Genomic DNA, 23,557 nt, shown 5'->3' on the forward strand with positions numbered 1-23,557 from the left:
GTCGGTTTAGTGATCTCCTCAAAAAACACAGACACACACTATCAATGCTAAAAAATGGTGGTGTGTCTTTTCAGACAACATCGATGTTTATAATGATGTTTGCAGCATTGTTGATGTTAATGTTTATGATCAATGATACAAATGGAGAGTTGGTAGTATTAAGAAGATATAGTTTACCAGAGGTTGGTGTAGCCAATATGACAGGTCAAACAGAATGTCAAGTAGAATATTATGTATCATTGTATAGTTCATTGTCACGAGGTATAAATGCTCTATCGGTTGAATATCTTAGTAATCGTACAATTGCACCATCGTATCCAATATTGGCATCTATGATCATGTCACAACCATCAAACACAAGTGTCCAACTCTTTAGGTTTCGCGTAACCTATCCACTTGGTACAACCAATGGTCTCTATATCAATGCTTCAACTGATTTGGAAACTACTGAAATCATATTACCAAAGTTATATTGTTATAGTATGTTGTATAGATAATAATAATAATAATAATAATAGTAGTAAGAATATTAATAATTTAAATATTAATTTTTTTTTTTTTTTTTGAATTAATTAGAAATACCATCAACATTAACTATGAAATCATCAAATATTACAAGATATGTTGAAGATGCTACATGGGTGGTTGAAGTATTGATCGATCAAGATTTGGATATATCTGGTGCAACTATTACATGTTCTACTTTGGATGTAAATAGTTTACAGTGTACTCCAGTATTGCCATACCCACAATCTCCGAGTACCGATCCTATAAGACTAAGAGTGTCACTCAATCCCAATATGGATGGAGTACAATATGCACCCAACTATAGCCCACTCTTGTCCTTTAGTGTTGTCAGTACACAAGCCGGTAGCTCGAATACCTATGTATTGGGTGTCTACGGACAACTATATACAAATCCTCCACCAAGTAAATTAGTGACTCTCTCGGTCTTGAATATGTATCCACAAATAACCCCAACCGTCAATGTTTGGGAACAATATAGTTCTGCCATTCAAATTGCAGTACCTTACGTCGGCAACACCAATAATAATCAAGAAAATTATAATTTAAATAATTTAGAGTACTTTGTAAACAACAAGTTTCTTAGTGTTCAAATGTTACAAAAGGTGTATAGTAACGACAAGTATCTAACATTTTACAGACCATATGTTACACCTGCCAATCAAAACGTACAAAATCTTTTGTATCAAGTCACTGATACCAATTCATATTCCTTCTTTAGACAGGGTGGACAAACGATTACTCCAAATGTCAATGTACAAGGTATGTAAATAGATATATATATTATATATTATATTTAATAATAATAATATTTTAAAAATACTAATATTTTTTGATTAATATTTATTTATTTTTTTTAGGAACCTATTTATCAGCACCATTAGCATCTTCAGGAATAACACCAGAGTTTTATTTTATGGTACAAATGTCAGTTGTAATGTTGAATGGAACATTTTTAGATAGCAATTTGGCAGTAACAGCTGGTACCTACTCGATAGATATACCAGCACCATTTGGAATAACCACAAATAATCAAACAGTGCTTTTTAAAAACTCATTTATCTATCCAACTGGAATCACCAATACATTTGTTACATGTGCCTACAAAGCTTCAGTAGCATCTAAATCTTTTGCCGCTATATCTCCCCCTCCAGCATCTTCTCCAGTTATTTTAAATGTTAGGTAATGTAATCATACAAATTCAAACATACAAATAAGTTATGTTTATAAATATTAAATATTAAATATTAATTGATATATTTTTTAATTTTTAGATTTTTATCATTTACAGGATACAGTTGTTTAGTTCAAGTTGATTTTGAAACCAATTCAGCAACTGGATTACAAATAATTAGAGTATTTGATTATGTGACAATGGGAGTTGAATCGATTGTAAGAGGAAACTTAACCTCTGGAACTGCAGTTACTGAAATTAATTATAATCCAACTAGATTAAAAACAACAACTGGTGGTAATAATGGTGTTGTAGTGGTTGATACAAGTGGAGCATCAACTATTGTCAACCCTGGACAATTCCTAAATGCAATAGATGATGCAGTTCCAAGTAACTTGGGAATCCTTCAACTTGTACTACGTCCATCTGATTTTACAAGTATAGAATTCCTACCAAACAATATTGATACTAGTTATGGTCCAACCTCAGTATCAATGTTGTTTAATCTAACCCAACGTTACAATACACCAGACGTTATTTATAATATCTCTATCTATTTGAATCAACCAAGTAATGCTGCTGTCAGTTTACCACTCTTGCCCAACGGTATCATCAGTGTCCTATCCTACTTTGATTACCGTCTCTGGTGTAATCGTGTTGATTTCACGTTACCCCAAAACTTGGGAAATGACACATTGTACTATTTCATCAATCAACAAAGTTATTCTCAAACTTTATTCAAAGTACTTGGTCAATCATCTCAATTAAAGGTTAAATCAAATTGTATGTCTAATGTTTAAACAAACAAACAAAAGAAAGAAAATATATTCATATTTCTAATATTTCTTTTTTCTTTTTCTTTTTTTTCTTTTAGATTTGGATAAATTCCCACCAATGGTATTAGGATTTAATTTATATACAAATCAAACAGGATTTGTTAATTCAATAATTACAGTACAAACAAATGAATTGGTAGAATTGGGAATTGAAATTAACATTTCAGATTTAATTGTATCGGATGATAATGTTCGTCGTGGTAATGGGTTGGATTATGGTATGATTAGTATTGGCTCTGATATTGATCCAATCCCAAGAATATTTAGATTGGATCAATCAACATTGATTAGAGGTGATATGTTGGAGGGTACACATCGAATTAAATTCACAGTCAATGGGTCACTATGTGTTTCACAAACATTTGCAATCACCAAACTTTATTTGGTCGATCGTAGTGGATGGTCGTCAAGCTATCCCTCCTCCTCAAAGTCAAATACATTGATTGACCCATTTATCCGTATGAGTGGTATCATTTCCTATTCATTCGTCCAGTTAGCGTGTCCCGACCAACAGGATGTCGTCCCACCAACCTTGACCGGTGTGACAGTCTCTCCGGCCACCATCAATCCTTTCTCAAAGGACCGAGATATTAGCATTATCGTCAATGTCGCTGATGTCGGCGGTCCAAAGTTTAGTCTGTTGCCAACAGCCACTGACCATCAACCCAAAGTCTATCTATTCAACGATCGTGGGAAATATGTGGTTTTGTCACCAACCACCAACGCACTATTCCCATTGGGACATGGTGCAGGTACCTATACCTACAACACAACGCTTCCATATGGGTTTGGTGGGTACAGTAACCTGTCCATCTCGATTCACAATGTATTTGACAATAGTTTGAATGTGGCCAGTTGGTCAAGCGCCGATTTAAAATCATTGGGGTACCCTTTTTACATTCGTACTGCTGGCTATCCACTTGACCAACAGCAATGGTTAGAGTTACGGTATCCCGTTGCACCACTCGCTCGAGATGGTGGCTCGTTGATGATTGTCACATCGGGACCATCTTTGCGGGATGGAGCTGATCTCGTCGTTAAAGTGGACGGGCTTGGACTGTTTAACATTATGTATACCAACCCATCTCTATTTGCCATTCAAGTAAATGTAAAGGTTCCATTGACAATGACTAGTGTCCAAGTATCACTCGTATCAAAGTCTGATACTTCTATTGTACGGTCGACAGTTTTGACCGTTCCTGTCAAAGATTACGTCGCACCGTATACTCCACCAGCGGTCATCCCATGTCCCTCGAGTGGGTGTGGTGGGCCTTCCAACGGGTACTGCGGTGATAATGGATGTGTATGTATAAACGGGTGGTACGGTCCAACATGCTCACAAACAACGATCCAGATCATCCCCAACATAACAAAGGACGAACCAACTGTGATCATCGGTACCAACAATACCGACAACCTCATCTACAGTATCATGTCGGTCTATTCAATACGTGAGATTGACACGTTGACTGGTACCTACCAAGAATACCCACTTTTGAAATGGACGTTTACCAATAATACAAATGGCAACTTGACCAACTCTGGCCTGGACTCGCTCAACTACCAGTACACGAGCAATGTGTCTGTGCCAACCGACCAGACCAATACGACCTTTGTCAACACGACCGTCACAGTAACCGTCCAATGGTTCAAGAATGCACAAGACATTGTATTTGGTAACCAGTTGGTATCCCTCCCTCCATCATCGACCAAGATTAATATCGGGTTGAGTGCATACCCGTTCCAATCCATCACCAATACTCTTCAAGTTATACTAGACCTTTCCATCAATATTGAGGGTAGCGATAGTGACGCTGCTTGCAAGGGTACTGAGCTAGGTCTTGGTAACGGCGACGATCAAAACGATCTTCAATGGATTAAATTAAAGGCTGGCGAGTCTGCAGTCTATGCAAGATTCATTCGTAGTGGTATCATTGACGGCAGACAATCGGTCATTCGAAACTCTGTCGTTGAACAGTCACAGTCATCTGGTACACGTCAATTCATTGGTATCAACGTTCCCTACTATACAAGCGACGCACAACTTGATCCCGATCTATCGATGCTAATCGATCACGACGGTGACGACTATGGCTGCGACAACAAACCAACTCTCTCCAAACCACAAATAGCCGGTATCATTGTAGGTGGTATCGTTCTCATCCTTGCATGTTCAATACTACTAGGTTGGTACATTAGAAAGAAATATTTAATTAGAATTAGTGGTGGTAAAATAGAAATGGTTACTCTTGGTAAATCATTAAATTAACTTAATTTAAAATATGTAATAAATAAAATGAAATAAAAAAAAAAAAAAAAAAACAGGTAAACTTTACAATTTTTTCTCTAGAGTTTCTTATTGTACAACAATGGAACCTGAATTTACTATTGATGAGTACAATTCTCCTTCTCATAGATTCTTCTACTATCGTTCACATCATTTCACTTTGATTGCTGGTAATGATGAAGAATCTTCGTCCCTCTATCTTGTAGATGGCTTTAAAAGGTCAAAGACTACTCGAGGTTATACTCTTCAAGAAAGAGAAATTAAAGATGATGGTGATGATATCATGTAAGTTCAATGATGATGATGATGATGATGATGATGATGATGATGATGATGATGATGATGATGATGATGACGGTGATGATGATGATATCAACTATAGTTTGAATATATCTAAATCTTATTTTATATTTATATATTTCTCTTATCTTACTCGACTTACTTTTCTTTATTATTAGTAATGTAGTATTTAAAGTACCACCAGAATTAAAAGGAGGTAAAAAGTTTAAGAGACAAAAGGAACATGATAATGAAATTGATATTCTAAATCATATCAGATCAAACAGAGATCAAGGTAACGGTTGTGATCAAATCATTGGGTACTATGGTACTGCACCTACAACCGATGGACAGAAAGCAATCATTATGCAATACTGTGAAAATGGTTCACTGTCATCACTCATTGGTAACTCTCAGTTGATCAATGGTGAAAGACTACTTATCATACTACGTGATGTTGCCAAGGGAATTGAATACCTTCACAGTGATTCGATTAGTTTGATTCATCGAGACATTAAACCAGACAATATTCTCATCGACAAGGATTATCGAGCTTATATTGCTGATTTTGGTATATCAACACGTGTTGATATAACAGGTGAAGCTTCAACTATTGGTATAGGTACTCCTGTATTTATGGCTCCTGTAAGTAAATCAAATCAAAATGTATATGTATATTTTTAAAAATTAATTAATTTTATTATTCTTTTTTTTTTTTTAAATATAGGAACAATCAGGATCAATCTCATATCAAAATGATGTTGATATTTATAGTTTTGGTGTATTGATATTTGTAGTATTATCAAATGTATTTGTTGGTGTCGATGATGATGTTGAGAAATCAATAGAAACTGCATTGGATTGGCCAGATGAATGCAAAGATTTAATCAAGAGGTGTGTTTGCTTTAACCCACAAAAGAGACCAAAGATTGCAGAGGTTGTCAAGGATCTTGAAGAGGTGATCAAAGCAGAACATTTGGACAAGGCACTTGAGAATCGAAAGGTTGTCATGGCAAAGAAATCAAATCGTGTAGAGTTTTTAAATCAAAGTGCATTCAACGATCCGAAACTCTATGCATGGGATGAAAAGTATCATAATATTATAAAGACATTTCTCAGCACTAAAAGGTGGATCACTATAAGCGCATGTAGTGGAACTGGAAAAAGTGTACTTTGTTATCAATACGCTATCATGGCAAGAGAGACCATGGGAATGGTACCAGTTTGGATTGATTGTTTGGATTTAAAAAAGACCTATAAAGACATTGCAGCAGATAAATTGCTTATTCCAGAAACTTGGTGGTCACAAATAGAAGGGGAAGCAGTCGGAGAGTCATCATCATCATCATCATCCACAACTCTGGAGAAATTAATAAGAACTGTCAACATGACCATTCAAAACTTGTATCGTAGTCAAAATCATTTGATGATATTTGACAACTTTCCAAACGATATTGGTCAATTAGAGATGCTATTAAAGAACCTCCCCTCCAATGCTACAGCCATCATCAACTCACGTCACAACATATCACCAAATCCAAATGATATAATCAACATACCATTTGAATTGTCTGCCTATGACATTCAAACCTTTTTCGACTCAATCTTTCAACAATACTATACTCAAACAAAGCATAGATTCTTTACTCATATTTCTGTCAATAGTTTGGAAGCTGATCTTGTTAAATCAACAGTTCTAGTCACAAAAAGGTTCATGGATTATGCAACAAAAATATTTGCATGTCTTTTATTATTTCATGACAATACCGATAATAATAATAGCTACAACAATATTATCTCTAAAATCCTCGGTGTTCAAGACGACTCTAGAAAAGACAAGAATGATTTAACCCCTATTTTCAACACGATAAAGACAGATGTGGAGATGAAAAAAATATTTACAGAATCAAAAAATGGAACAGAAGCATTTGAAAGGTACTGTAAACAACTTGGAAACAAAGAACCATTTGGTCAATTTGTAGGTAATGATATTCTAGAATCTCTAGAGAAACCTGCCAAACAACTTTTAATGGCTGCAACTATGATTGATAGTTCATTTATCGAGTTGCCAACACTAGTGGGTTTTCAAGACTTGGAAGAGACCCAAATTAGCGTAGCGATGGAATCAATGGATACACTAGGTCCATGGTTTGCACAAATAATAGAACAACAAGATAGTGTAGGACTTTGTATAAAGGAATCTGTTGTACTTTTAGTTCTAAAAACAATTGACCAAAATACCAAAACACAATTAATTATTGATCTAACCAAACAATTGACAAGAATTGTTAATAACCATGGTAGCGATGATGATAATAATAATTTCAAACAAAATTCAAGGCACATTATTAAATTTTATCAAACTTTGCAAACAAATAATTATAGAATTTCCAACCCAACAATCGATTTATTTAATCATATTTCAAGTCAATTGGAACAATCAATGGAAACTAATCAAAATCAATTTAAATTAATTTGTCAATATGTAAAATCACAACAACCACCTGCAATACTATTACCACCAACACCTCAAGTAGCCTCAACCTCTGGCCCAGGCTACTACTCTATTTGTAATATTATGTAAATAAATCAATTAATTAATTATAACATCATCGATCCAATGTCTGACGTTGTTGGGTCAGAAAGCAAAAAAAAGATGTAGAAAGAGAGGTAATGATTACATGTGCATTCATTCTTCTGCTTCGGGCCAAACAAAAAATTTCATATGGGAGGTGATCTTCCCAAGTGAAATTTCATTGTGTCTTTAACAAAAGAGTAGAGATAAATAAATTAGAAGAATATGGCTGGAGAACAACATATCAGTAATGGAATGGGAGCCTTGGCTTTAATGGGTATGAATCATATGATATGATATGATAAATGATTGCTTTTACTAACCAAAACTTGATTGTTGATTCGTAGGAGGTGTCGCTGGTTATATGATGAAAGGATCTAAACCATCTTTAATTGGTGGTTCTGTCTTTTCTGCTTTATACTTTGGAACTAGTTATTTGATTGGTGAGAAGCCTGAGGTTGGTCACGGTGTTTGTGCTGGTAACTATTCATTCATTCATTCATCAATGTGATTATACAATAACATCATTCATTTCAATATACTATAGGTATCTCTGCTGCATTTGCAACTATCATGCTCAAGAGAGCTTATCAATCAAAGAAGGTTATGCCTGGTGGTATTGTAGGAAGTGCTGCTCTTCTTACCTGCGCATACAGTACTAAAAAGTTTTTAGACTATAAGAATGGTATCTAAATTTTTAATATAAAGAGGAACCAATCATATGATAAATGATAACACATACAAACTTGTACACAATATATCAGCCTGACCAGGAATAGAAATTATTTGGATTTTCTTTAAGAAGTTAATATTATTATCTGTTTTATTGTAATGTTATATTATATTATTATATTATATTATTATATTATTATATGTTTGATTTTCTTTATTATTTTTATTTTTCTAGAACCAAACATCTTGTAAATAACGACCAGATTTACCAAGATCATCAATATAAGATTGTGAAGCATTTTCATCACCACCACCATGTTCACGAATAATTTGTTGAAGAGTTTGTTGAACACTCTTGGCCATATTACGAGCATCACCACAAACATAGATGTAAGCACCTTGTTGTAGAGCCTCCCAAATCGATAGACTGTCTTCCAAGAGCTTGTGTTGGACATAGACCTTTTTGTCGATGGCTCTAGAGTAGGCAACACTTAAATCTCTAATGATACCTTCGCTCTTGTAAAGTTCTATTTCCTCCTTGTAGAGATAATCGACATCGGCACGACGACATCCAAAGTATACCTTGGTGTTGAGTGCTGGTTGATCGGCAGCTTCTGCAATCTCTACACTCTTTTGTTGTTGGAGTTTAAACTTGATTTCTTGAAGGAATCCTCTAAATGGAGCTAAACCAGTTCCTGGTCCAATCATAATAATTGGTGGACACTTTGTAAGTGATGAAGATGATTTTAATTGACTACTAATAACTGTATTGGTTGAAATGGTTGTTGTAGTTGTAGTAGTTGTGGTAGTGGTAGTTGTAGTAGTCTTTTTACTGCCACCAAAATATGGTGGTAATCTAAAATGTGATTCACGAACAAAGATTGGTACTTTGGAACCTGGAGCGAGCTTGGAGAGCCATGTTGAGCATACTCCATTGTGTAAACGTTTGGCACCGTTGACAAAGTTGACAACGACAGAGGTGATAGTGACACGACCAGGAGTGGCCGAGTGCGACGAAGAGATGGAATAGTAACGTGCGGGGATACGTGGCATTAACTCGAAAAAGTGAGCAATGGGTGGTTGGACGCCTGGGAACTGGACAAGGAGATCGACGACTGATCTAAACTCGTGCTTGATGTAGTTGTTGTACTCGTCGGTTGCTTCCTCGCTGGCGAGTTGAAGCAGACGCTTCTTTTCCTCTTCAACGGCAGTGTATTCGGCCAAGGCACGGATGATTGCCTTTCGGGGTGGGTTGGTAATGTCAAAACTCTCATGGAGAGCCTTTCGGATGGTGACGGGGCCAAACGAGGCCTCAACGACACGACCAGCCTTGTCGTGTGGCACGAGGGCAAAGATCTGCTCGCCATCAACGCCAAGACGTGTGATGAGTGCTTCTACAAGCTCCGTGTCGTTGACTGGGAACACACCGAGATGATCACCGGGTGTGTAAGAGAGTGAGGTACCGGAAATGTCAAGCTCGACATGTCTACACGAACGGTCCGATGCAACACCGTGCAACTCACGATTCTCAACGACGGTGGCGAGGTATGGGTTCTTCATCTCGTACAAGACGGTCTTGCCGTCCTTGTCGAGCTTTGGTTTGATGCGAGGTGGCACCACTTTGATGTATGGGTTGCTAATATCCTGTCCTTCGCCGTCGACGTTGACCATACGGAAACGTGGTACAAACTTGTCGTCCTCGGCAGACTTGAGTTCGTAGCCCAAAAATTCGCATACGCTTGGCCACATGTTTTTCTTCCAGTGGATGAAATCCTCCTCCAAGGTGGCGTCGTCGTCACCTTCTCCACGCTCCGACACTCTCTTTCCACCCAACTCTTCCATGCGACGGTCAATCACACGTGCCACTGCATTGTAGTGTTCGTAGGTCTTGTTGCCCAAGCCAAAGACGGTGAATGGCACGTTGCTCAAACTGGCTGGTTGACGGTCTTCGCTTGTCAACCACAAATAAAACTCCTTGGCATTGTCGGTAGGGTCACCCTCACCATGAGTAGCCACAATAAACATGACAAAGTATTCGCTTGATAGATCCTCTGGATCGTACAACTCCATATCGACAACATCAACTGGAATACCAATCTTTTTGGCTTCCTTTTCCAAAACACGTGAAAAATCTTCTGCAGTTCTAGTTTGTGTTCCAAAAAAGATTTTTAATGATTTCTATGTAAATGGAAAGTTAAAAGTAAAAGTAAATTAATATCCATATTGTCAATATTGAATCAATTTCGTCATTGTTTCAATTTCTTACCTCTTTTGATTTAAATGATTGTACTTCTGGTTTTTTGACTGGTTTGGTGACTACTGCTCTCTTTGGTGGTGGAGGTGGTGGTCTATTCATATACAAGTAGGTACAAACAATGATTGCAACCACTATGATGGTTGGTAAATATTCATTTACCAATTCTTCAATCATGTCCATCATCTCTTTTATATATATTGAATGTTGTTGTTATTATTGTTAAAAAAGGCGGGTTTGTAAAAAAAAAAAAATAATAAATAAACTTTGAAAATAATAATATTTAATTGCTAGAGAGAGATTTAAGTAAAGTAAAGAAATATAATTATTAATACATTATACATAAATATAAATAAAACTAACTATGATAGTATATGGATTGGAGTTTTAAAGTTTTTTAAAAAAATAAAATAAAACAACAAAAAGGTTGGTGTACAACTGAACCAATAAACAATACAATAATAATAAATAAGTTTAAAACGTTAAGTTACATTTTTTTGATCTTGAATATACGATTGGGACCAGCACCAAAAAACACACACAATTAATATTATTTATAATTAATTATAACTAACGATACATTACTACTACTAATACACTACTCTACTTGGTTGGTATTAAATAGTTTGGTTGTTGTTGATGGTTTGTTTCCCAAAAACATACATAAAAGATGATTAATTATAAAAAACAAACAAAAGTTTCAGATAGACAATAAATTGTGGCAATGTGTGTGTGTGAGTGGGATTTGTACAGATAGATATTTATCACACCAATCCAATCTATAATCTCTCTAATATTACCTCTCCGATATCATAAATAAAATAATAATAATAATAATTAACTGTTGGCCAATAATATTAATAATAATATGTTGTATGTATGTTTGGGATAATTATGTCGATTTATATTTATATTGGATGTTTGTTGTTGGTGTCGCGTGTATGTCAACCAAAAAAGCAACAACATAGATAGAGAGTTTTAGCATAGCTTATATGTATGTATAAATATGGATCGAAAGGGGAGGTAGTTGTTTTTGGCAGTGTGAGTTCCTCTCTCTCTCTCCAATGTAGGTTGCCTAGGTTGAGAAGCAGAGTAGAGTAGGTAGATTTATGTATATTTATAAATAGAGAGAAAGTTGATTCAATTTGGGGGGTAAAGTTTTGATTGATCCAATCTCCCTCTATCCAAAGTCGTGGTGGTGATGATCAAACATAAATTGATGTATATTTTTATCTGAATCATCCCCACTAACCCCCCACAACAACAACAACAACAACAACACACATTTTGGTGGTATGATGATGTTGATGTTCTGTATCTATCTGTTGTTGAACTGTCAGGCCGATGATGATGACGATGTTGATCAATCATTATTCCATCGTATTTTTATCTTGTTCTCTACCTCTTTGTGTGTGTGTGTTTGATGTCTTGAGAAGTGCATCTGAAATGTCATTCAATGTGAGAGTCGCCCAATATTTTTATTTTTTCTTTGTCTGATTCGCCTTGCTTGTTGTGATCATTGTATATTCTTGATATCTTCTTTTGTTACAAACAAAATATGCTCACCACAATAAAATAGATAGATAGATATACTATTACAATATAACTTACAATTTAAGAATTGAATATTTTGAAAAAGATAATAATAATAATAATGAAAAAGTAGAAGATGATGTGATGAAATTAAAAAGTATAACTAACTGTGTTGTTCTGTTATTATTCTATATATATCTCTCTTGTCACTTTCTCGACTTTCTTTCTCTTTGTAGTGTATAGTAAGTACTTGAACTGCTACACTTATTATTATTATCTTCTCGTTGCTCTCCTCTAAGAATCTGTGAAAGTATAAAGGATGAGCTCTGATTCATGTTGAACACCTCCTATGCAAAAAAAAAAAAAAAAAAAAAACAAAAAAAAACAAACCTTTCACGTGACGTTCAAGAAATCAGTTGGATCGTGAGTTGATTGGTCGGTTTGTAACCTTTTGGTCGACTGGGATGAAGTTGGAAATATCTATCGAGCCGATATGGCTGGTTAATGACCCGGCCTTTTATTTATTATTAAATTCATTTTCCAATTGGTTGGTAGGTAGTAATACAATATTGTTGTTTGTTGCTTTATAAAGCTTTTGTTTTGTTATAGTTTCTTCATAAATATATTTTTAGCAGCTCGAACTCTGAGTCTAAATATATTACTGTCTTTTAAATAGATTATAGTACCAATGAGTAATGCAATAAAGACGGCACCACCAACACTGGCACCAACTGCAATCTTCCAAACTTGAGAGTTGTCGTTATCATCTCCACAGTGTCCAGTATTTTCATTCTTTGGTGTTACCAAAGCACTGAAATCTGGATCAAGTAAACATGATGAACATTGGGGTACATGTATACCAATATAGGCAGTGTACAAATTACCATCTTGTCCTTGTTGTCCAACAATACGAGTTTGATTGATAAATTCATTCTTTGTAAATGTCTTTCTACCATTTGAATAGGAATAGGAAAGGAATCTACCATAGAATTGTGTTGATCCTTTGATTACTCGAAGATATGATTCAGTTGATGCTTCGTCGTCTGAGAATATTGGTATTTGAGTCTCTTGGCAATTCTCAACAAATGATTGTTGATCTGCATCCAATGTAGTTGTAAATACAATTCTAAGATGTGTAAGGAATGATTGGAAATTCCAATTGGTAACATTAACACCAATCTTGATTGAATTGGCTGATACATTTAATAAAGTGTCTCCAAACAAGACAGATCTTGAAATATTTGAAAATTCAATAGTTGTTTGAATCGTTACCAATGGTTGTAACGGTGATGGACTAAGAGTATAAACTAAACGATCAACAGATGTAGTACTATTGTCATATGAAACTGTCCAATTATTTGTGATCAATTGACTGACTATATTATTGTCACTATCAATCTCTTCAATTGATACCATTGAAAATTCAAATTTATAATCATCCAATGTTGTTGAATTATCCAATTGAAAAGTAGCAGTTGGTTGTGTTTCATTCTTTACAAATGTTACATTTGGTTCAACTAAAATTAAATAAATAAATAAATAAGTTAATATATACAATACAATAATAATATTATTATTATTATTATCAATTTAAAATTTACCTTTTAATTTACAATTATCTTGATAACCTTGTTGACATATACAAATTCCTTGGTCATTACATTCACCATGACCGTAGCAATTTTGTGTTTCATCAATACATTTTTGTTTTAGGTTGGTTGAAGGTGGGTATGGAATGAATACAAGGTTGTTGAGTACAGCACTCGATGAATCGACAGTAACCAATATAGAAAGGGGACCTGGAGTAATTAATTTTCTTGGATCGGCCGTGCAGAGGATATACGATGAATTCTTGGTCATTGAACCACTACATTGAATGGTTTGATTTAAAAGTATGTTTACAATGTTGGGAGAGTTTCCAAAATAACCAAATAGTTCTAATGTGGTGGTTGTAAAGTCGACAGTTGTCAACTGAGCAGATGACACGACTGGATAAGTGATAGAGGTGACTTTTGCATTTTGGATGGATTGTGTCATATAGGCATTTGTTACGATGAGTGTATAGTTACCATCGGGCAATGAATTCATTCGACAAATCACAGAAGTGGTACCAATCGATCGAATGGCACATGGTTGTCCATTAAACCTGATAGATTGTTGCACATTGGGATTGATATAATCAAACCACACCTTCACCTCATAGTATGGTGATTGAGGGGAATTGATAAATGTCGATTGAATATCCATTCCATACTTTACTTTAATGGTCGTGTCTACCACATCAAAAGTATAGGTGGTTCGTGGTGTCAATGGATTCAAAGCAAATGTAACAGATGTGAGTCCCAATACATTGTTGGTCATCAATAAATGGGAGTTTGGAACTATCGCTTGAATATTGTAATCTGGGTTTCCCCATCCAAGTAAACTACCTTGTATCTGAATAATCGCTCCAAGTTTAATTAAAGAGTTGTTTGTTGTAGTAAATGTTGGACCTAAAACAAATAAATAATAAAATAAAATATATTAATATTTATGGCAACATTCATTAAGTTATTCTAATTATTTAGATTTACTTACCACAAATGATTTGTGGAATGGGAGTATTGATTTTAATAATATTGGGATATACATCTTTAAAACATTTAAAGCAAGATGGAAAGATTGTAATACCAGTGTTTAAAAGTTCCAAACTTGCAAGTGAACAAAATGAATCTGGTAAAGCACCAGTCATCTCTGGATTATTATTCAAATTCAATTTCAATTTACCACCACCAGGTAATACATTTGTAAAAATTGATCCATTAATTGGTGATTTAATTTTTGAATTTTCTAAATTACTAAAAATAAATAAATATTAGATTATATATATATATGATTTGATGATTTCTTCTTCTTCTTTTAATATTTACAATGACTGCAAGCCTGCTGGTAAAATCACAGATGGGAATGAATTTAAATTATTATTCACAAAATTAAGGTTTCTGAGTGCAGGAGGCCAACTGGATATCAATGGAAAATCAAATTTACCATTTGATGAGTATGTTCTTAAATATAAAAGAATATATATTAGTAAATTAACAATGAATGGGATAAATAGTTTTGATAATAAATAATTAATAATTACATGTTTGCCAATTTTGTATATGCGTTTGTGGCGATTGGATTAATATATGCCCTTGGTCCAACTATTTCTCTACAATAATTAATTAATAAAGAAGGAGTTGAGAATGATTAATAACTACCTATAGGTTGTACTATTCTTTCTTTTGGATTATGTAACTTACATTGATTGTAAAAGTGCTGGAGAAAAATCAACAAAACTTAATTCTGCATTATAGGATTCAATTCGACTATACGTAATAAATATAAATAAATAATAATAATAAATAATAATTATTATATAATTGTACATTTTTTTTGTTATAATCCGGATTAACATACATATTTTGATTTGGAGCAGGAGAATTCCAAGTAACGGTATAGGTGTTTTGTACAGAAGTATTCAATGAGAGATCGAAATTGGTCAATAGAGGAAATGAATTTACGTCAAATAAAAGGGTTATATTGGCTACAGTTGGGTTGATTCGAAGTGTCAGATTTTTCAATTGGACAAGTTGAATATAACTATCGAGGTAAATATTGGATAGTGGTGACACTGATACCAATGGTTTGGTAATAACAATAGTCTCCAAATTTGATTGATTAAAGAATCCAGGAATAGATGTCAAATATGAATTATTTAAAAGGTATCTAAATGATATTTAAATAAATATAAATATAATAATAATTATCTTTTTTAATACTAATAATCTTACAATTCTGTTAGTTTTGGACAATTGATTGGAAAGTCAGATGGTACTAATACCAATGATGGATCATTTTCAATTCTTTAAATAATAATAATAATAATTAGTATAATATTCTATCAAATATATAGGGATACATACACTAAACGAGTCAAGTTAGGCATATTTTTGACACGACCAATAAATAATTGAGCGTCAGTGGTAGCAGCCACTTGATCAGCTGTTCTATACTCTAATATCTTCAAATAAGGTAGATTGAATTGTGCCACATTAGAATCAGGTAAACCAATATTAACATATGTCGTTACATTGATGTATCTATATCGATAGGTAGATGAATATTAATTAGTTATTCAGATATAAGTAAGATCCTTTTTAAAAAGAGCCAAGAACACTTACAATTCAGTAAAATGAAGTACATTGTTCTCATTGGTACATTTAACGTATGGTTTAGCATTACATAGTGTTGCATCAAGTGGTAGTAGATTATTACCAACTTGTTGAATCATCCATTTTACAGAGTCGACTATGATAGTAGTAATGATTGATTGATAAGTATGTAAGTATTATTATTGTAATAGATCTCTCTATCTTTTGATTATACTTACGTTCTTCTTGAGGTATTTGTTGACTACTGACATGACTAATGTTAAAGTTACACACCAACACAGCAACTACAATCGCTAAAAATGATACTCTCTTGTTGAAGGTCATTTTATTTTATTTTGTTTGTACTAGTATGTATCTGTGTCTTGTACTTTTGAATATTTCATATTCATTGTATCAACCAACTGGTCATGCACCTAGGCTAGATTATTATTTATAAATATCTTGATAGTATTTGGACGATTTGAAATTTCCGAATACTATCAAGATATTTATAAATACTAATCTTGCAAGGGTTTTTCGCAGAAGGTTCAAAAGGACAGAGAAATATGACTAGTGGTCGACCAATAGTTTAAACCCTATACCATCATCATCATCACAAGTTACTTAATGAAGAGTTATCAGTTTATAGTATTGGTATTTGTATTGTTACTTCTTCTTGCACCATTCAATTTGAAAGAGTGTAATGCTCAAGATGAATATGCAATTCACCCAGATGAAGGTATGTAGAACATGTTCATTGTTTACTTATTCATCCCTCTCTCTTCCTCTCTTTCTCTCTATATTAAAGTTGATAGTTTGGAATGGATTATTAAACAGTATGTGATACCTTGGAAGATCAACAAGACGAGCAATGTTTTAACTGATATGGAGGATGTCAAATATACCGATTATGTTACTGTCAACACTAATGGCCAATTAACTCGTTTGTAAGTAGATACATCAAACGAACAAACTACTAGACTAACTATTATGTTTCTAGAAAAACACCATATTATGAGGAATATTTTGATGATGATGGACCACCTGACAAGAACCTTCCTTTTCTAAATTTTACGGCACTAGAAGCTCTCGATTTACAATCAATACCAAGAGATGGTAGTATCAACTTTATGGAGCTGACTAAAGCTATGCCTAATCTTTTTCGTCTAACATCAGCGATTGAAGTCGATTCTTATCCAGAGGGATTCCCATACTCTAAAAAAATAAGAAATTTGTATGTTGCGATGACTGTGGTTGATTATTTATTCATTTATTTATTTACACTTTCTTTCTTATCTTAAAGTCAAATGCTTTCTCAAAATGTAGTAACCTATCCAAAGAATTTTAATTTATTGTATTGGCCATCTTTAAATCGATTGTATGTACCTCCCCCAAATAAATAATTGAATGAGAATTAATATTTTTTAATATTCTAGAATAATATTTAGGGTCAGCGAACCTGTACCAATAGGATTCGGACATGGAATGGGAGGATCGATAGTGATTGGTAAATTGAAAACATACTTTCCATACCCATTTACATTGTCAGATTCAATGTGTGGATTTGATTCGGTCGTATCGCCTTCGACTACTGATTTTGATAATCCTAGGTATGCTGGCAGTTGCTTTAGATGTTTTTATCGTGACTACACACCATTTACAAGACAATTAGGGCCACCCCCAGAACCAACCGGTGAAGGTCCATATATCAATGATTATATCAGAGAATCAAATTGTGGTATGTAATCTAAATCAAGAAGAATATTCTTGATCTATTTATTTATTTATTTTATTTATTATTTTTTATTTATTTATTTATTTTAGAGGTAACAATTACATCAGTAAGATATAATGGTAATAGTATAACAGTTTATGGAAATAATATAATTGGAGGTGCTAAAAGAGGTGGAGATACATTGAAACCATTTCAGACTCGGTTTGGTACAATCACACCTATTAAACAAAATAGTATATTCAAATACGATCGAAATTCTTCTTTAAATAGTCCAGATGAAGATGTACCTATTGGATACTCAACGTTGTTTAAAAGTTTTGTTGTAGTCAAAATATCATTTACACCTATTAATATGGGAGATGTTCAAGCGATCAATCAAGTTCCTTTTGGTATAAAGGTTTCAATTGTATTAAATTATAATCACAATATCCTTCATACAATGAGTATCAATGGTGCTCCTTGTAAATGGTTTGATAAAGTATACAATTCATCTCTTGATAGTTTATCATGCCTCTTTCCTCTTTCCATTATAAATAATGTCACACCTTTAATATACAGTATATCCAATATGAGACGACATGAAAATAGAGTATTTAATTTTATTCAACGTAATACAAATATAAATATAAATAATTAATTATTTTTTAATTAATAACTTTTAATTTTTTTTTTTTAGAATATCCAATTGCAAATAATAGTGAAATAATTCAAATATTGGTTTACAATAATGAAACCATTAATAGTAGTAATAATAGTAATAATAATATTGGAAATTATTCAATCTTGTTGACAGGTTATTTTGGTAATATTTCAAATACAACGATTGCAAAGGTAGAGATTGATTCAGTTCCATGTATAGTTTTAATGATCAACTCTACTACAATAGAATGTAATATGACGATTGATTCTAATCATTACAACAATCAAGATCTTGGAGTACAACAAGTTGAAACATATATAGAAATTGATAGTCATTCATTATCATCAACCAACATTATTTATTTTAATATTTCAAATCACCAAATTATTCCTTCCTCTTCATCTTCTTCCAACAATGACAACTATAACGACGACGACTATCAATCTAAAACCAAAATTTATATTATTGTTTCAGTTGTTGGAGCTGTTATACTTTGTACCACCTTTTTCATTGTTCGAAAGGTTGCTATAAATCCTAAAACAACAAAACAAGTTAAACTAAGACTTGGAAAATTAAAAAAGTAATATGTTACAAAATTTATTTATAAATATATATGACAGGATAGGAGGTTCACCTCTCCTATAGATTAATCGAGTTCGACACCTTTTTTCTTTCTCATCATAATGCTTTTAGCAGCATTGACTCTAATTCTAAATGAATTACTGTCTTTTAAAAATAGAACAGTTGCAATAACCAATGCAATAAAGACGGCACCACCAACACTGGCACCAACCGCAATTTTCCAAACCATAGAATTGTCTTCTTCATCGCATTGTCCAGTATTTTCTTTCTTTGGTGAAACCAAAGCACTGAAATCAGGATCGAGTAAACATGATGAACATTGAGGTACATGTATACCAATGTAGGCTGTGTACAAGTTACCATCTTGTTCTTGTCCAACAATACGAGTTTGGTTGATAAATTCATTCTTTGTAAATGTCTTTCTACCATTTGAATAGGAATAAGAAAGGAATCTGCCATAGAATTGTGTTGATCCTTTGATTACTCTAAGATATGATTCGGTTGATGCTTCGTCGTCTGAGAAAATTGGTATTTGTGTCTCTTGACAATTCTCGACAAATGATTGTTGATCTGCATCCAATGTCGTTGAAAATACGATTCTAAGATGTGTAAGGAATGATTGGAAATTCCAATTGGTAACATTGACACCAATCTTGATTGAATTGGCTGATACATTTAATAAAGTGTCTCCAAACAAGACGGATCTTGAAATATTTGAAAATTCTATGGTTGTTTGAATCGTGACCGATGGTTGTAATAATGATGGACTAAGTGTATAAACTAATCTATCAACAGATGTAGTACTATTGTCATATGAAACTGTCCAATTATTTGTGATTAATTGACTAACAATATTATTGTCACTATCAATCTCTTCAATTGATACCATTGAAAATTCAAATTTATAATCATCATTCAATTGAAAAGTAGCAGTTGGTTGTGTTTCATTCTTTACAAATGTTACATTTGGTTCAACTAAATTAATTAAATATAAATAAATAAGTTAATATAAATAATCTTTCAATAATATTATTATTATTTTAATTTTACCTTTTAATTTACAATTATCTTGATAACCTTGTTGACAAATACAAATACCTTGATCATTACATTCACCATGACCATAACAATTTTGTGTTTCATCAATACATTTTTGTTTTAAGTTGATTGATGGCGGATATTGAATGTAGAGGAGATTGTTGAGGATGACATTTGAAGAGTCGACAGTCACTGATAAAGAAATGGGTCCTGGTGTCTGGAATTTAGTTGGATCAATGGTACATGAAAGATACGATGAATTGATATGGTATGAGTTACACCCGATCGTTTGGTTAAAGCTAATTTCGGCAAGTGCAGGCGTTTCCCCAAAATAACCAAAAAGTTCCAATTGAGAGGCATTGGTTGAGAGTTGTGCAGACGAGACAACTGGATAATTGTAAGGGGCACCTATGGCCAATTTAAGATTCTTGCCCGTAATTGCATATGGGTTTTGTATATACACCATATAGGTTCCTGCATCTATTTTAGTGAATATTTGGCAAGATACCTGGGTATAGGTAACACGAACATTGATACAATCGATGGTAGAGGGTATCACACCAAATTTAACAACGTGTGTGAGACTTGGATTGACATAGTCCATTGAAATGTTGATGGCCAAATAGGCAGGCGATGGTGACCCGATATACTTGGAGCTGATATCAACTTCACCATTGCTGATGATGAATTGAACGGTAGCATCAACTATACTGATTGTATGTACATTGGAGACTGACGACGATGGATTTAAATCAAATGTCAGCGATGTAGAGTTAAGAGGAATGTTGAAAAAGGATATTCTCTTGTTTGGAATGACTGCCAAAACATTATCTAATGGATTACCCCATCCAAGGTTTTGTCCACTTTGATTTTCAAGCAATCCATTTGCTGCATAAAATGGTTCTGGATTATCAAATGTACTTGCTAAATAATAATAAATATAAATATAGAATATTAGTATAATTCTAGTAAATAATTCATTCATTTCTTTTATGTATACATACAACAAATAAAATTCTGTGGAATTTGTAAGTCCATTTGGATAATTGTTGGATTATCAGAATAACAGTAAAAACAATCGGGTACTTGATTAAAGCCTGTGTTTTTAATTTGAAGTGATCGAAGTGAACATAAGTCTGGGGGTACCATTCCAACTAGGTTTTCGTTATTATTTAACATTAAATTAAACTCTCCATTTTTTAAAACATTTGTAAATACATTGACTGGTAAAGATCCTGTAAGTTTTGAATCATCAATATTTCTATAAAAAAAATAAATAAAAAATAATAAGTTAATGAGAGAAAGGATAAAAATAGTATTATTATTATTATTTAATGAATAGTTACAAGGTAGATAATGTGCTTGGGAGTATGGTATTTTGGAAAAATAGTACAAGATCATTTGATCGAAATTCCAATATTGAAAGTGAAGGTGGATAAAATCCACTTCCAAACGGCATATCATTTAATGAATTTGATTCATAAGTTCTGTTAAATATAATATAATAATCATAATAGTTAGTATCTATACTTGTAAGTAACTATTAAAATAATAATAATAATAATTACAAATTTTTTAAATTGTTATATTCATTCATATTATCAGGTGCAAGGGTTGCACTACCAATTAGTTTCCTATAAATAAACATAATTTATAATTATTTAATTAATATTGTATACCATTATTATCATCATTATTATTTTTAAAAAAGTACTTACAAATTAACAATAGAATCTTTTGGTTTTGGTCCATCCATAACCATTATTAAACTTCCTTGTCTAGATTCAAGTATACTTTTGAGATGATTTAAATAAATATTAATATATACCATATTATTCATTATTATTAATACATTACACTTGATCCATTTTTCTAATCACTTTAAAATTCAATGAATAAGCTGCAGTTGAATTTAAAGCAAAATCCCTATAACAAACAAATTAGTTTCAGAGAATAATGCAGATACTTAATTAAATGTATGTACGTACAAATAAATTAAATTTGGAGTTGTGTCACTGTTCAAATAGGCGCTACTACTTGCCGTGGGACTAACAGTGACTACCAATTTCTTTAGTTTTGGTAATCGATGGTATTGACCAATCGGAATATCTTGCAATACATTTTGTTCAACCGTTCGGATATAAATGGTTTCCAATGATGTATTATTGAAAAATGATGATCCTACTAAACGTAGTTTTTTGTTTTCAACCAAAAATCTAATAATTAATTGAAATATTAATAACCAATCAATATTATTGTATTATTATTACTATTGTTGTTGTTGTTGATGATAATACTAACATTTCTCTAAGACTTGGTAATAATTTTGGAAAATCATTTGGGATTGATTGCATGGCAACATCACCTTGAATTCTAAATGAATAGAATATATTAGTATTGGAATGGTATTAGAATATAGCTTCTATATTATAACATACGTTAATCTAACCAAAGCAGGTAAAGTATTAACTCTATGAATCAATGCATTCAAGTTATTTGATGAATCAAATACTTGGTTGGCACGACTCACCAATACCAAACTTTGAAGATACGGCAGTTCAAATTGCTGTAAATTGAAATTTGGTTGTCCAACATTATTATACACCTCTACATAAATAGATCTATTTAATGTGTTTTTGTTAGTAATGATTGTTTAAACATATATGTATATGTATCTATATATCTACATTGATGTAATGTGAAGTTCACCTGTAATGGTTGAACATTGAATATAAGTTGTTTGTTGACACAGTTCAGTACCAACTTGTGGAATAGTAGATCCAAGGTATTTAATCATATAATAAACAGAATCAACTATAGTAATATAAAGTATACATTAGTAATGATTCATGAATGATCATTGTAGTTATAGTTGTTTATGTTGTACATACTTTCTGCAGGTGGTAATCCTTGGCACTCTACAACAGGTGTATAAAAACAAGCCAATAATGTAGCTATTAATAATACACAGTGTAGATATCCTTTCATCTCTTTTAATATATCTATCTATCTAAGCCAATGATGAATGTCTGTATACTTTTTAAAGGTTATTTATCAATGGATCAAACACCCACCATTGCAAGCGAAAGAATGATTGAAAGATCGTCGCATGGTGTGGACAGAACAGAACATCATTCCGTTGCCAGATATCTTTAGATAAATATATCTAAATATCTATTTTTTGAAAATAAGGTGTCCTTGCTCTCGGCTTGAATTTTGTGGAATTTTTTTTTGTACTTAAAATAAATATTT

The 23,557-nt window shown here is 32.9% G+C and overlaps 7 protein-coding genes across 7 annotated transcripts; 4 read left to right on the forward strand and 3 right to left on the reverse strand.

Moving 5' to 3' along the window:
• Positions 1-92: 92 nt before the first annotated feature.
• Positions 93-4,804, forward strand: DFA_11134 (EGF-like domain-containing protein; the record flags this gene model as incomplete). Its single annotated transcript, XM_004350027.1, has 6 exons — positions 93-480; positions 577-1,287; positions 1,386-1,707; positions 1,800-2,482; positions 2,574-3,838; positions 3,911-4,804. 6 exons carry the CDS (start codon positions 93-95, stop codon positions 4,802-4,804), a joined length of 4,263 nt encoding a protein of 1,420 aa, XP_004350077.1.
• Positions 4,805-4,904: 100 nt separating this feature from the next.
• Positions 4,905-7,685, forward strand: DFA_11135 (uncharacterized protein; the record flags this gene model as incomplete). The annotated part of the gene is made up of 3 exons (XM_004350028.1): positions 4,905-5,107; positions 5,281-5,773; positions 5,829-7,685. The coding sequence occupies 3 exons, from the start codon at positions 4,905-4,907 to the stop codon at positions 7,683-7,685; spliced, it is 2,553 nt and encodes an 850-aa protein (XP_004350078.1).
• A 216-nt stretch (positions 7,686-7,901) lies between these two features.
• tmem14B (transmembrane protein 14 B) lies at positions 7,902-8,369 on the forward strand (the record flags this gene model as incomplete). Its single annotated transcript, XM_004350029.1, has 3 exons — positions 7,902-7,953; positions 8,024-8,155; positions 8,224-8,369. 3 exons carry the CDS (start codon positions 7,902-7,904, stop codon positions 8,367-8,369), a joined length of 330 nt encoding a protein of 109 aa, XP_004350079.1.
• A 210-nt stretch (positions 8,370-8,579) lies between these two features.
• redB (NADPH-cytochrome-P450 oxidoreductase) lies at positions 8,580-11,973 on the reverse strand (the record flags this gene model as incomplete). The annotated part of the gene is made up of 3 exons (XM_004350030.1): positions 8,580-10,526; positions 10,615-10,788; positions 11,887-11,973. The coding sequence occupies 3 exons, from the start codon at positions 11,971-11,973 to the stop codon at positions 8,580-8,582; spliced, it is 2,208 nt and encodes a 735-aa protein (XP_004350080.1).
• Positions 11,974-12,429: 456 nt separating this feature from the next.
• On the reverse strand, positions 12,430-16,655 carry DFA_11138 (uncharacterized protein; the record flags this gene model as incomplete). Its single annotated transcript, XM_004350031.1, has 12 exons — positions 12,430-12,482; positions 12,798-13,652; positions 13,737-14,627; positions 14,713-14,972; positions 15,045-15,179; positions 15,260-15,328; positions 15,420-15,485; positions 15,577-15,885; positions 15,951-16,022; positions 16,083-16,259; positions 16,341-16,467; positions 16,550-16,655. 12 exons carry the CDS (start codon positions 16,653-16,655, stop codon positions 12,430-12,432), a joined length of 3,120 nt encoding a protein of 1,039 aa, XP_004350081.1.
• A 282-nt stretch (positions 16,656-16,937) lies between these two features.
• On the forward strand, positions 16,938-19,269 carry DFA_11139 (uncharacterized protein; the record flags this gene model as incomplete). The annotated part of the gene is made up of 7 exons (XM_004350032.1): positions 16,938-17,049; positions 17,119-17,257; positions 17,311-17,544; positions 17,614-17,688; positions 17,759-18,048; positions 18,135-18,513; positions 18,744-19,269. 7 exons carry the CDS (start codon positions 16,938-16,940, stop codon positions 19,267-19,269), a joined length of 1,755 nt encoding a protein of 584 aa, XP_004350082.1.
• A 62-nt stretch (positions 19,270-19,331) lies between these two features.
• On the reverse strand, positions 19,332-23,293 carry DFA_11140 (uncharacterized protein; the record flags this gene model as incomplete). Its single annotated transcript, XM_004350033.1, has 12 exons — positions 19,332-20,242; positions 20,318-21,229; positions 21,310-21,566; positions 21,652-21,792; positions 21,874-21,939; positions 22,024-22,083; positions 22,163-22,231; positions 22,294-22,521; positions 22,607-22,678; positions 22,744-22,926; positions 22,993-23,119; positions 23,197-23,293. 12 exons carry the CDS (start codon positions 23,291-23,293, stop codon positions 19,332-19,334), a joined length of 3,123 nt encoding a protein of 1,040 aa, XP_004350083.1.
• Between the last annotated feature and the right edge of the window lie 264 nt (positions 23,294-23,557).

The sequence above is a fragment of the Cavenderia fasciculata genome, assembly GCF_000203815.1.
Source record: "Cavenderia fasciculata unplaced genomic scaffold Scf_EUAJFUG02HR96I-5, whole genome shotgun sequence".
Lineage (NCBI taxonomy): Eukaryota > Evosea > Eumycetozoa > Acytosteliales > Cavenderiaceae > Cavenderia > Cavenderia fasciculata.